At 34.0% G+C, this 14,760-nt stretch overlaps 1 protein-coding gene across 1 annotated transcript; it reads right to left on the reverse strand.

Moving 5' to 3' along the window:
• LOC104733044 (UDP-glycosyltransferase 76E7-like) lies at positions 10,017-11,942 on the reverse strand. Its single transcript, XM_010452663.2, has 2 exons — positions 11,293-11,942; positions 10,017-11,219 (listed from the first exon to the last, which is right to left on the reverse strand). Exons 1-2 carry the CDS (start codon positions 11,774-11,776, stop codon positions 10,351-10,353), a joined length of 1,353 nt encoding a protein of 450 aa, XP_010450965.1. The 5' UTR covers positions 11,777-11,942; the 3' UTR covers positions 10,017-10,350.

The following is a 14,760-nucleotide window of genomic DNA, read 5'->3' on the forward strand; positions in this document are numbered from 1 at the left end:
GGTATTAGAGCCATACGTTCCAGCATGTATGTACCAACGATTAGTGATAGGTCTCAATTAGAGTTTCAAGAACAATGGACGCATAGTTTATTAAAGCTCATACAAAGGTTTAGAACTATTGAATCATAGGAAAATAAAGAAAAACACCCGAAAGATAAACACCAGAAAGACAAATCCTAATCAAAGCTCAATAATATCTCATTGAAATAAAAACATAAAACCAAAAACTAAAAACCAGAAACCAAAAACCCTTCTCCAAAACCGATTTAAACCTTGTACCAAGCTAGCTCTAGAGAGAAGGATTGTCACATCACATATAAACTACCCAAGGAAACTAATCCCAACCAATGTGGGATTTCTAATAGCATCTCGAGATATGCGGGTGGGAAACGGTCTAACGGAAACTGCTCAAGTCCAACATCTCGAAAATACAACAAAACATGCCTTTTATATGGCCAAATAGGTGGCCACATCACATATAAACTACCAAAGGAAACTAATCTCAACCGATGTGGAATATTCTAAAAGAAAATTTCATCAAACACTCCAAAAAAAAAATTTCTCTCACGGTTTGGCAAAGTGAAAGAGAGTTTCCACGGATTAGCCACCTCATAAAAAAGACAACTATACCCTTGTAACTGACCAATTACAACCCAACCGATGCACTGTTACAGTTAATTAAAAATATTCATTTAATAACCAACCATTGCATTGTTTAATTAATTTAAAAATAATTTAATAACCAACCATTGCATTGTTTAATTAATTTAAAAAGTTTAAAAAGTTAAACTAAAAAGTAAATCTTTGTTTCGGTAGAAACGAAGAAAAGAAGGAGAGAGTGTAGGCGACAATTTTGGTTGTTTGATTTGGGTTGTAGAACTCTGGCGAGAAGAAACTGGCGATTTGAGCTAGTAGAATTCCTGTGAGAATAAGGTGTGTAGATCTCCGAGAAGAAGAAGAAGAGGAGGAAGACATTATGAAGGTACTCCACGAAGAAGAACTCCGGGGAGTAGCTTCACTGGGTATTCGATTTCCAGTGAAGATTAAGAAGGTAATTTTAAATTTATTTGTTATATGGGTAAGTGATTGGATTGACTTTCCCATTTGATTGAACGAAGATTGCAACCGAAATCCTACATTTGTGAGATAGGTTTATCGAATAAAGCAATTTGGGAATTGATTTGATTCCAAAGGTTTTTAAATTTTATGATTAATTATGTATTTGCAGCGGGGAAAGAAAGTAGAACCCTAGTTGTGTACAAGTGTTTTACAATTTGTGTACCCTAAATGTGAAATTTGGTACACACTATATTTTTCATTGTTGTTGTGTATGTATAGAATAATATGTTTGATGCTATGTACGTAATTTTTTTATTCGATGTTATGTACCTATATTGGATATGAGAAATTTGGGACACATTCATTGTTGTTGTGTATGTACATTGTTAGTAAATTCGATGGTTTGAGAATCTGTTTTATTTTTGTTGTGTACGTATAATTGCAATTGTTATAGTTTTGTTTGATAAAAATGTAGTACAATTCATTCATATGTTGCAGGAATTGGTAGGATGGAACCGGAAGAAGAAAAGAATATATCTCGAAGGAGATTGGATTTACCGAGAAGGTTATTTGCGACCATAACCCCTAATTAAGATCAACGCATATTCTAAACCGGAGTATCTTCCTATAATAGCAAAAGTGCTGAAGGGAACAAAGGAAATGGAAAATCTGTTAAAGTCTCCATTTGGGCAGCTTTTTCGCATCCCTCGGAACAAGTCTTCATTTTCAAGGAAGCTTATTCATGGATTAGTTTTCCGTCAGTTGGTGACCAAAAAATGGCATGAGATGTGGATGTTTTTTGGTGGTCATCCAATAAAGTTTGGATTAACAGAATTCGCTATGATAACAGGTCTCAAATGTGGAAAGTATCCAAAAAAGAGAGATGTGAAAGCAGTGGCTAAAAAGGAAAGAGGATGTTAGACTGTTTGGGATACACTATTCGGAAAAAATAAGGAACCAACAATCTCCGAGTTGGTTCAGAAGTTGGAGACTGATAGATGGAAATGTGGAAGAAATTAGCTTTATCGTTAATAATAATAGTAGATGGTGTCCTCACTTGCTTTACTAAGCTAGTCAAACCTTGTTCCAAAACAGTGGAGATGACCAAGATTATTGATTTTTTTCTTCAAATACCCATGGGGAAGGATGTCATTTTATCGGACGTTGGAGACTATTACAGGGTTCAGTTTTCCGGCAGACGTTGACACTACAATGAAAAGTTGCAAGCGACGGTCATTAGTTGTTCATGGATTTCCTCTTGCCCTCCAGCTGCTGGTATTTCAGACTGTCCCATCACTTGCAAAATTAATACCAGCTGACAAAGACGATCATGCATTCACTAAAAGATCAATTCATAATCTGGCAAATATGCGCCCAATCCGAACAGCAAGCATCTTCGCATGTGAGGCCGCTAAAGAGGTATGTCCATTAGCACTGAAGTGTATATATGTATGTGGATGATAGAAAAGTTAAAATTATCTAATATGTGTATATTTACTTAATACATGTATCATTTTCTAGGTGGTTATTACCCGTATTGTTTAACCAGAGGAGCATAGTTCTCGTGGATCCTTGTTATGGCATGATGAGGTGGAAGACCATCAAATTGAGAACATTTAAAATCTCATTAATGCTGGCCACAAATGGGATGAGGCAACATGGGTGGGAGGTGATGATGAGTGCCCAAAACTTGTTCGACCTGGAGAGAAAGGTATATTGACAATTGTGTTAAGGTTTGATACCAAACCCTACAAGCGTTCTCGTCAAATTCATCCCTGTTTCTATGAAACCACTCTTTGTATTGATAGAAGCGGTCAACAGCATCGACATGAACACTGTCTCACTCGCTCAGTTTGTCACATGGCCTCACTTCATCCAACTGGAGTCCAAGTTTATGGCGTATTTTGAACTTCTCCTGCAAAGGGGAAACATCGTGGCGATGTACCTTGAAGGCATAAGTGCCTTTAACTTTCCAACTGTTGGTGAAGGTATGGCACTGATTCGTTAAGTTGCACATATTGATCCATATGTGAACTTCACCAATGTTTTGTTTGCAACATGCACCGGTAATGGCGTCGAGGCTGATACATTTGCAAATATGTTATGGGAGAAGCTCCCTCAGTTGAACAACGCAGTCGAAATGGCTGACCAGGTCATGTTCCATATAACCAACCTTCACCTCCGAGGACCCCCTGATGGGAACGAGCTTGGAGATTTGTCCAACCACCCCCATGTGGTACGCGTTGCATGTATGTCAATGGGTGTAAAACCTGTTTTTTCTACTGGTATGCACATGAGATGTGCATGTGTTTATAAGGTGAACTTTTGATGTTTGGGCGGCTGAAGCATAAAATTTTCTCCTTACATGGTCTATGCTTTATAATTTTATGTTAGTGCTTTATATGTTAAGATGAAACTATGTTGCTTTGTATGGGAAAAGGGCCATTTCTGATCTGTACAATGTCAAAAGTGTCAATTTATACTTGTACAAACTCTCAATGCTAATTTCTACCTATACTCAAATAAAATTCAAATTTCATACCCAATTATAAAAAAGTGCCGATTTCAAAGTCAAAATCAAGAGCTGACACAGATGACACGTAGTAGATGAAGTGGCATGGTATATTAAAACGACGTCGTTTTGATGCTGTAATTTCGTTTTACAAAACAAAGAAAGCAAGACCCCAGACTCGAACCGGGTCCATCCAAGATTTTATCAAAGCTTTAACCATATGATCCAACAGCCTCATTCAGTATACTTGGGAACATTAATAATTATATCCTATCCACCCCCGAGAATCTCCCTCCTCTTCCTCTTCTTCTCTTCCTTGACATCGTTAATGGCATCATAATTTTGCCTTACTCATTCCTTAATTTTTACTGGAAAACAAAAACCCTAGTGATGATGATTGTGATCAAAGAGGAACATAGAATCTCCAAAATTCAAAATTTTAAAAGAATCAAAAAGTTAAAAAATCAAATCTTGGGAAATATAGATGTAATCAATTAGCAATTGGACCAACAGAGGCGGATCTAGATGGAGAATAAACCACGACGGAGCAGCCATTAATGATGCCAAGAAAGAGAAGAAGAGGAAGAGGAGATAGATTCTCACGGGCGGATATGATTATAAACAATAAAGTTCCCTAATATTTTGAATAAAGCTGCTGGATCATATGGTTAAAGCTTTGATTCATTCTTTGACGGACCCGGGTTCAAATCTAGAGTCTTACATTTTTTTTTTAAAACGAAATTACAGCATCAAAACGACGTCGTTTTAATTTACGATGCCACTTCATCTAATACGTGTCTTCTGAGTCAGCGCTTGACTAATATTTATTAATTTTGACTTTGAAATCGGCACTTTTTTATAATTGGGTATTGAATTTTATTTGAGTATAGGTAGAAATTGGCACCGAGAGTTTGTACATGTATAAATTGACACTTTTGAGATTGTACTGGTCAGAATGGCCTTTTTCCCTGCTTTGTATTATGGACTTTCTTATATAATGAAACCAATGTGTTATATTTAATGAACTCTAATTAATGTTTCCAATAACATTTCTTATCATATGTACGATGCAGCCAATATATTAATGTACGTGGAATAATTTCTACGTACGTACACAATAATATGAAAATATTCATACATAACATTACTGACTTGAGTATACGTACACCGGATGCAAAGAACCGTACATTAAAAAAAATATACATAACATTCATCTTATATAGTATACAAAGTAATGAGATACACAACATACACAGTACTAGCAAAATACATCGTACATTAGTCCGTAGACAGGAGTACTAGGGTATTTAAATCAAATTTTTGCAAATCTTCCTGTTATGGCTGGAGATTCTACATCTGGTAAAATTATTTGGTAGAGGTCATTTTTTTCTTTTTTCAGGTAATAATAATTGGAAAAGTTCTTCTTCAGATCAACTATATATAATTTCAAAAAATATAATCGAAATCTCAAATTTAGAAACAATAACTACTAACCCTGTTTTCTCCTTTGACAGTATCCTCTTTGAAGTTGCCCTTCATGGTGGTCGTCTACTATGTAGAGGGAAAAAATTAACTTCCGAGTCACCAACTGGTATTTCGACGTCGTTTGGATCCTCAATAGGTAAAACTTGTTCTTGATAAGAATCTGTAAACGTGTTTAGTATATACCACCTAGAAGCCACAGACTTTCGATTTATACCAAAATGAATTGCAGCCGCTAAACCGTGTTCACATGGAATTCCTAACCTTGTGTACACAAGAAAGGTACACGTACATTGGTGGAGAACAACATGGAAATACTCTCCTGAATTGCTAGTCACTTGGTAACTCCATGGTCAAGACATAACACCTAAAAACTTCCTAGATTCAGGAAGATCTTGCAAAATCCGGTCATCAACTTCAGGAGTTACCAAAGACTTACACTTGGCAGCTTTTTTCCTCCTTTCTCAAAACCATCGCACCTCACTAATGAACTCCAACATGTAGACAATCGGATATGTTTTCGCTTTGTGAGGACATTATTCAAAGACTCACAAGTGTTGCTTGACATTATATTATATCTCTCCCCCTTACAATATGCTCTTGTCAAATGCTCCATCCCAATATCCTCTAAATATTTTGCGCATTCTACTGTATCAACTAGCCTATAGTCGACCAAGGTTACTCAAACAGAAACAAACGTAACCATATCGGTTTCGTTTAGGTTGCATGACATCACTTGAAGTGTATAAGTGTCCAAAATTTTAGAGGTGGCTAAAAGGTGAAAAGTGTTTTTTAGTTTGACCTAAAGTGGTTAAATAACTCCTGCTATGGATAAGGTATGGAAATTACCCATAACTCTCTAAAGATGTGGGTGGGAAACGATCCAACGAAGAACTGCTCAAGCCCAACATCTCGGAAATACAATCAGACATACCACTTATATACATCGATGAGAAATCATTTTTATGAGAATTTGCTTGTTGGGCAAACCATGGACTCTAATATCAATGTGGCCTAACTAATTCTATAAACTAGCTCTTCATAAAAAGTTGCTACATCACCTATAAACTACCCAAAAAAAAAAACTAATCCCAACTAATGTAGGATGTTCTAATAGGTTCAGCTTTCGAACTGTTGAACAAATTCATGACTCTTGATCAAACTAAAAAATCCCCAAATTTTTATTAGGGTTCGTGTTTGATTCAAATCATTTTCTCTTTGACGTCAACGGGTTTAGTGGATCTATATGCTCGAAACAGCCCATATAAAACTCAATAAGATACAATTGGCCCGCTAGTTTTTAACTTGAACATCACTTAATTTGAAAAAGAAAAACAAATCCTATATATAATAGCGCAGTTTTCTCTCATTTGAGAATGTCTACCTTAGCATTGATTGTTTGGCCAAATTCACCTCAGCAACGATATGCACTATATATAATAGCGCAGTTTTCCTACATGGGCCAAAAAAAACAAACGATAGTGGATCTACTATATGCTCGAAACAGCCCATTTAAAAGTCCATATCGTTTGTTTTTTTTGGCCCATGTAGGAAAAAGACAAAAGATTATTCCTTCCACTCACCTCTGTTTTTTTTTTGTCCATTGGCCGTTGTTTGAGATTCTCAACAAAGAAGATGAATCATCAACACTCAATCAACAGTTATTCACAAGTAAGATTCTTAAACTCATGTATTCAGTCCTTATTTAAACTCCACTACTTGACTCTCATATCGTATTTGTGATTTAACTTCTCCTCTACTGAAACGGAAATTGGAATTAATCATTCTCAGTCCAATATATGTCGATTAGCCTTTCTATGAACTACTATAAATCACCTAACACCACCCAAGAACACGAATTCATCCTTCTACCTTGAGTAAACACACTGAAACTTCATTTTGAGAAATGGTATGAACTTGATGTTGTTGCGATTCCTGCTGAAGGAGCAAACTATGTAAGCTTCGATGGCTTACTTCTTGGTTGTTCTTCTCAACAAGTTATTGGTCGTATTCTTTTTTTTTGGGATTGTAATCGTCTGACATCATCACCTCAGCAACATGTAAACCATGAATTTCGTCTCAAATTTTAATTTTTTTGGTGTCTGTTTTTGTGAATCTCATATAGACCTATTTCTTCTCTGACGTGGCCTATATAGCACATGTATTGAGATAATGTTTGTGGAAAAGGTCGTTAAAGCCATGTCTCCATGGTTGGTGAATTTTGGTTTATAGTGCAGGCTTTTTGATGAAGGAACTTGAGTATTGTTGTAAGAATCCTAAATTAGGTATTTGACTTTCAACTGTTTGGAACTTGGAACGGTGATATGTTTTTGTTCTAAACAACATTATTTAGTTGATAAGATTTTCACACTTGTGTTTAGCTTCTGGGACTTGCTTTAGACGTGTAAATCTCTTATGATAATTTTTAATTTATTTAATTCATTTCAGTACCCTATGCCGATGAAGAAGGAGACTCAAGGAAAAACCGATGTTTTTATCAGTAGCTGGTTGAAGTCTCAGCAACATGACAACTGACAAGGTATCACCATTTGTCATGTTTTGGATGCATATTGTAGTGTTGCAGTTCTTATATTCTGTTGATTGATATGGAACCAGTTTATAATGAATTTGACTCTTGTAATTTAATTTGATATCACAAGCTTACAACTTTGCAAGTTTAATTGAACAGCTTTAGGTTTATACACATGTAATTAAGACGTGAACATGTTGTTTCAAGGAACACGAGATATTTTATCTAAGTTTTGTGTGATGTCAATAGATAAATTCTTCGAGTGAATATGTTTTACCAAGACAAAAAAAATTGATACTTGAGGTAACTTTCACAGTTTTATTCTCCAGTAAAAAAATAAGCATGTCAACTATGCTTCATAACCTTTTCGATAAGTCATTTTGTTTGGTTCATCAATGAATAATATACAAGTACATGAGTAAAGAAACTATGTGGCCAAACAAAGAGAGTTATTGCTTGCTTTTGGTTTAGTTTTATAAATGTCTTTCACGAAAAAATATTGGATGTTGAACAAAGAAGATTGGTATGAGGTATCTCAGGAGAAAGATTGATAAATAAATAAAATAAATGAACTAAACAAAAGAGAGTAATGAATTTGGTCAATAAGCACCACCAGTGACAAAACAGAGAGGTAAACAAACAAATAAGTGATGAAGATGATTTACAGTACTTCGCTTTCGTCTTTGATTCTTAATGAGGACTTCATTTCGTTCAATATCCCAGGCATATTACTCTCTTCACTAGCTAACATAGCAAAAAAACTCCCATATGCACCGCACTACATAGATTAAAAAATAATAGAGACAGTTAGAAGATAAATGACAAGATGAATGAGAAATACTATAAAGACTAATACCAAGAAAAAATAAATTTTGATTTTTAAATGAAAATTACTGTGGATAACTTCCTATACAGAAAAAAAAAAAACAATAAACAACTAAATTAATAGTGTCATATATAGTAGAACCTCTATAAATTAATACTCTTTAAATTAGTATTCGCTATAAATAATAAATTCTTCCGGTTCTGAGTTGGGCCAGTGTAAAAAATGACACATTTCGATAAATTAATAAGACAATAATTTTTTTGGAAATCCTATGTAAAAATATGGTCTCATCAATATCATAAATTAATAATCAAATAATATATATATATATATATATATATATATATATATATATCTAAGAAAATCTTGTGAAATATGACTCTATTAATGTTTGTATATTCTTGAATTTGCATTTTTATTGTAGCTAATCTCTAATCTTTTTCATTGTCGTCTTTTCAAATCGCATCCAAAAATTGTGGAGAGTCTTAAATGCGATAATTGCTTCTTTACATGTAATTGGTTCTAAAATTACCTCAAGATCTTCTTTGACTTCATCATTACCATGAATGATACTAGTAGCAATTTCTTCTAAACTCTAAACTTCTAACATTTATCATTTTTACCTAAACTCTAAACTTAGCAATTATGATAGCGAAGATTATAAATTAAAAAATTCTTTAAAAATATGAATGATAACAAAAGTATCTTATTGTAAATAAAATTTTCAAAATTATGAAAATTAAAAATCTGTTCATAAATTAATCGATAAATTAATAATTATTAATTTATGTATAAATTAATAAAATTTCATGGTCCCGACCTTATTAATTGTGGCTTCGATAGGTTTTCTTTTAATTTGGATATGCTATTTTGGCGTCAATCTTTTAGATAGAAGTTTTACTGTAGGTTTTTTTTTTAAAATTACAATGTTAAATACAACATCATGGTAGTTTTTCTACTTGCATACTAAAGTAACTAAAAAGAATTAAAAACTAAGTTAAATATTTTTAAAAAAAATATTGATATCTAAGAACCATTGTATTTTTGCTTTAATCATTTGTACCACATAACTTCTAGCTCGATTTCCCGCAAAAGGTCAATAAATCAAAGTGTTTCCTTTTAAACCTCTAACTCAATATATTGATTTCAAAAGGAGTTTACAAAGATACAACTTAGTTCGTACACATTGAATTTAAGAAACGATTTATCGAAATAATATATTTTGATGAATCAAAGAGTTTTTCACGGCAAAATAATATGCAAACGATTATATTCAATAATTTTAACATACATGGTGATACATTAGCTACATGATAACTTAAAATATATGCCATTAAAAATTAAATGTATATTTATGTTAAATATGTAGTCACATGAATAATTGTTTCTAAAATAAAAACAAACTAAACTATTAAGTTAAAGAGATATTTTTTTAAAAAAAAAGTCAAATATTAAGTTAAAGAGATGAAAATATCATTTACCTATTTTTAAGTTTAATTAATATATTTGTAGTTGCTTTTGGATCTACAGAATAACAAACAGTTTTGTGATGGTATCTTCTTCATATAAAAATAGTAAATAAATCTAATATACCTGCTACCTGGGGATAATCCACTAGTTCTTCTCTAAAACACCACTTAGTCGTCAAACAAAAAACATGAAAGAAAATCAGAAGCAATAAAAAAGAGGCTACAACAGAGTTACTGGAGAGGGGCAAGCCACATGTAGTGAATAGAGTTGGGGGCGGAACCAGTGAGATCATGGAGAGTGAGGGGTGCGAGGTCGTAGAAGCCAAGCCCGATCCAAAACTTCCAAAGTAGACGGATGTAGGCCAGGATAATCAGTAGCGGAGACGCAAAAAGCCTTATTTGTGCCTAGGAATATGCAGAGGTTGCCACTGTCATGTAGGTCAAATTCCATTGGAACATGAGATTCATAAGTTCACAAAGTGTTGATGAAGTCATTAAGTGAGTTGTGTGAAGAGCCTGCAGCTAAAACAGAGGCTTTGAGTTTCTCTTTCAAACTTAGTGCTCTTCGCTTCATCTCAATACCTTCATCATCAACCATTAACCTCTTCACAGCTCTCTCGACCGCTCCTCTCTCTAGCTCACCTTCCACTTGAATCCCTACTTTCCACACACATTCCAAGTACCTTGCATTCCCCTTTTGATCAGCAGTGAAAGGCCTACATATCATTGGAACTCCTTCACCAAGGCTTTCTAGAGTCGAGTTCCATCCACAATGGCTCCAAAACGCTCCAACCGCAGAATGTGCAAGCACTTGCTTCTGCGGTGCCCATTTCACAATGTAACCTCGATCCAATGTTATCATCTTACTAAACAACTCTTCCTCAGACATTTCAGAACCACGTATGGATCCTGGTCGGATCACCCACAAGAAGTTTTGGTTACTACTAACCAAACCCGAAGCCATTTCCAACGCTTCTTTAGTTTCCATCGAATTTATGCTTCCCAAACTTATATAAATCACCGAGCTCGACCTTTGTATGTTAAGCCATTCTATGCAGCTCACGTTCTCTTCTAAAAGACTCGTCGGAGGAGCTGTAACCGCCATGTGAAGAGGGCCTATAGGATACACCGGAATTTCTAGTTCTTGTTGAAGCCACTCCAAGGATGACATATCTAAACACCTTACTGTGTTGATTATCACAGAGGAAGCTGTCCCTTTATAACATGTATTCTTAAACAACTCCACTGAATATTCTACTGATGCAAATGCTGAAACTGGCAGGTCTTTGTACCGTATAGGATCTAACTCTGGTACTAGCTCCTCTTCTCGCCCACTGCCTTCTGCAAACCCATACTGTTAAACGCGAACACATGAAAAAAGGCGATTGAAAATAATACTAGAATCATATATTACCTTTAAGTTGAGCCAACCCATCTTTAGCATAGAGTTTGCACACAACGAAGCGACAAACAAAAGCTGATGCACTTGTAGTACTTAAAATAACGTTACGAAGCTTAAACTCTGTAACTGCTGGTTCAACAAAGTACATGAACTCATCGTAGATAACACAAGCGATCTCTTCTTCTTCACTAACCAACAACTGACCTAACAACTCCTTAAAGCTAACATGACACTCTTTAGCTAGCTTAACCATAAACCTTCCTGGTCCAAGATTATTAAACTCAGACTCTGGTAAGGTCTCTGGGATGGTGACAAACTGAAAATCAGACAAATCAGTTGAAGGGTTTAAGTAGTTGAACTTGGTTTGAGCAACTGTAATAGCGAAACCTTTAAAGTGAAGTGCTCTCGCGAGTTGCATCATCGGAGTTATATGTCCTTGTGCTGGAGCTGGAACCAACACTACCCTTCTTCTCATCGCAAGATTCTTCTTCTCCATTCCTCGAAATTAGACTAAAAGATCGAACTTTTCAAATTACGTATAGAAATAATTCCAATTCATGACCAAACTGAAAGGATTCTGAATCATGATCAAATCGAAAGTAAGAAGAAAAAAAAGAGTCCCCAAATCGTAGGACTCTTGTTTGATATCATTTTTGGGATGATTGGGGGGATGACTTTTCTTTAGGAATATTTAAAGCTTTGACAGCCAATCAGCTGATTTTACTTTTTTTTTTTTTAAGCTTTCAAAGTCACTTCTTTAAAACAAACAAATCTAAAAATCTTTATTTTCCCCCATTATATTTTTAAGACTCTCTACAAGTTTATATATATTTTAACATATTTTATCTTTATAAATCAATCATTCTCATTTTTTCCTTTATTTTAAGACTACATTTTACTAGTAATTATTATTATATTGTCATCATCATCAAAAATCCATTCTTTTTTTGTCAACTCAAAAATCCATTTTTTATCCTTATAGTTGTATGCTTTTAATTAATTTTCAATAGAAATCACATATTTGACTGATTTACATAACTAAAATAAGATTAGATATCAACGTAAAAAGTTATTTTTGTCACTAAATTTGCTATATGAATTCATTTCTACCATAAATTATATTTATTAATAATAATAATAATAATAATAATAATAATAATAATAATAATAATAATAATAAACAAACAACTTTGATGTACATCTTCTAAACTTGTTTATTACCAATCAGATTTTAACAGTTAAAGTTTCTACGACCAAAACATCTAAATTCAAATTCTCTGCAGTCAAAATTTTAAAGTCAAAATCTCTAAAACTAAAAGTAATAATGGTTACCCCATCAATTTTTTTTATTGTTTAAAACTTTAAAATTTGGAATTGAAAAAACTCTATTCTTTGGTTCAATGGACTCAAAACGGGCCATTTGATCTAAACGACATATAATTGGCCAGTTAATCTTAGAATTTGTCTTATTTCGTCATACTGAAATAATATCAAAGGCATGCACATTTGGGTATTCGATTCAGTTCTAGATCTGTTCGCTATTAGGGGTAAAAGAGTTTCATATATATTCGAGTATTCAGAATTTTGGTTTGGATTCGGTTTGTCCAATTTCTTTTGGTTTATTTTCGAATATATGAAATAGTGAATTATTTTTAAAAAGTTAAATTTAAATAATTTTTGATTAAAACTTGACAAATATGTTTTAAAACTTCAGGAAATTTTAGTTAATTTTTTTTGTCAAGAAATAGATAATATCTACGGATTTCTAATTATAATTTTGGTAATTGGATATATCAAATCTAAATATAACTAATATTTTGAATACATGATGACTATATTTTAGTATGTTCTCTCCGTTAGTATTGAAAACTGTGATGTGCGCTAAAGACTAAGGGGGTGTTATTGGTTTGTCAAAATAGAGTTTTAATGACTTTAAATGTTATGTAGAATATGTTGTTTTTCAAATAAGATTTTGTTAAACTCTCTTAAAGTTTAGTATTATTATTAGTATATGATTTGTAAAAATTCATATAAAATCTTAATGAATATGGTGTTATTGGATTAAGAATTAATATTGTGTTATTCAGCTAAAACAAAAGAATTTATAATTGTTAATGAATTAAATTATTGTCTTATTGATTTATGATTTTATATATTTTTCCTTACAAAACAAAATTATAGACAGAATGATTAAAATATTAAGATTGTTTATAAAACTTTACAAAATTATTGGAAAAATAATCGATAAAATTTTAGAAAACTCTATAACAATTCTTAAAGATCTTTCACTTGTTTGATTTTCTATGATTTTATTGAAATCATCAAAATCCCTAAAAAGTAATGATGATAAAAGATAGAACGGATCCCTAAAAATCATCAATTGATATGGCATTATTTTAAATCAGAAAGGTATACGGTCAAATCTGGCTACCGCCAAGCACGTGCTTTAATTAAAGAAGTCGAATATGGACCGACGTGCACGGCTCTTAGGGCACACGCTCGAGGTTCCCTCAAAAATTCAGCATTTTTTCTGGCAAATAGCCTCTAGGTCCCTTCCGGTGATGGAACGTCTGGCTTATAGGGGAGTTCGGTGCGATCCTATCTGTCCAACATGTGGTCTGGCGGGTGAGTCTATTAATCATGTACTTTTTGAGTGTCCTCGATCCCGTCGGATTTGGGAGTTATTTTCACAGGATTTTTGTCGGGAATGTTTTCCCTATAATTCTGTTTTCACGAATTTAGATTTCATTTACTGGAGGGTGTTGTCCCTGTCGTTGGCCTCGGGCTTAAGTTTTACTTTACCGTGGCTTGTTTGGTCAATCTGGAAAGATAGGAATAAGAAAGTTTATCAGGGTACTGAGGCTGAGCCAGTTGAAATTATTAATCAGATGACATCTGATAAGCTGCTTTGGGAGGAGGTCAAATCCTTCAATTCGGATTCTCTACATCCCTCATCTTTGGAGGATCGGGATCCCGGTCCCCGATGTCAGGTCGATGGTTCTTGGAAAGTTTCGGATCCTCTGGAAGGTTTAGGATGGTGGCTTTGTAATGATGAGGATTCAATGATACTTTTAGGCGCACGAAGTCAGCGACGCAGTCCTTCTCCCGTATACTCGGAGCTTCAGGCGTTGATTTGGGCGATGGAGTGCCTAGTGGAGTCAAGGATAGATTGCCAGAATTTCGAGACGGATTGCGCAGAATTAGTGGCAATGTGAAATCTCCTGAAGAATGGCCCGCTTTCTTCAATTTATTAGACGACTTCAGCTTGCTACGTTCATCCTTTCCTTCCTTCAAGCTATCGAGGATTCCGCACACAGATAATGTACAGGCAGATTGCCTTGCCCGATCTTCGAGATCTTTACTTTATGCATCTTCTTTTGTAATCTTTTTTCCTCCGGTTTGGGCAACAAACTCTGGAGTTATCTTCTAATTTAATGTTTGGTTGAAAAAAAAAAAAAAAAAAAAAAAAAAATGAGGTAT

This window comes from Camelina sativa, chromosome 12 (assembly GCF_000633955.1).
Source record: "Camelina sativa cultivar DH55 chromosome 12, Cs, whole genome shotgun sequence".
Taxonomy (NCBI): Eukaryota; Viridiplantae; Streptophyta; class Magnoliopsida; order Brassicales; family Brassicaceae; genus Camelina; species Camelina sativa.

What these genes read in the sequence shown, in the direction of transcription:
- LOC104733044 (XM_010452663.2), bottom strand. Translation starts at nt 11,776, where the DNA reads ATGGAGAAGAAGAATCTTGCGATGAGAAGAAGGGTAGTGTTGGTTCCA. An exon ending in TGGGTTGGCTCAACTTAAAG is followed by an intron (nt 11,220 to 11,292) that starts GTAATATATGAT and finishes ATGGGTTTGCAG; the next exon opens with AAGGCAGTGGGCGAGAAGAG.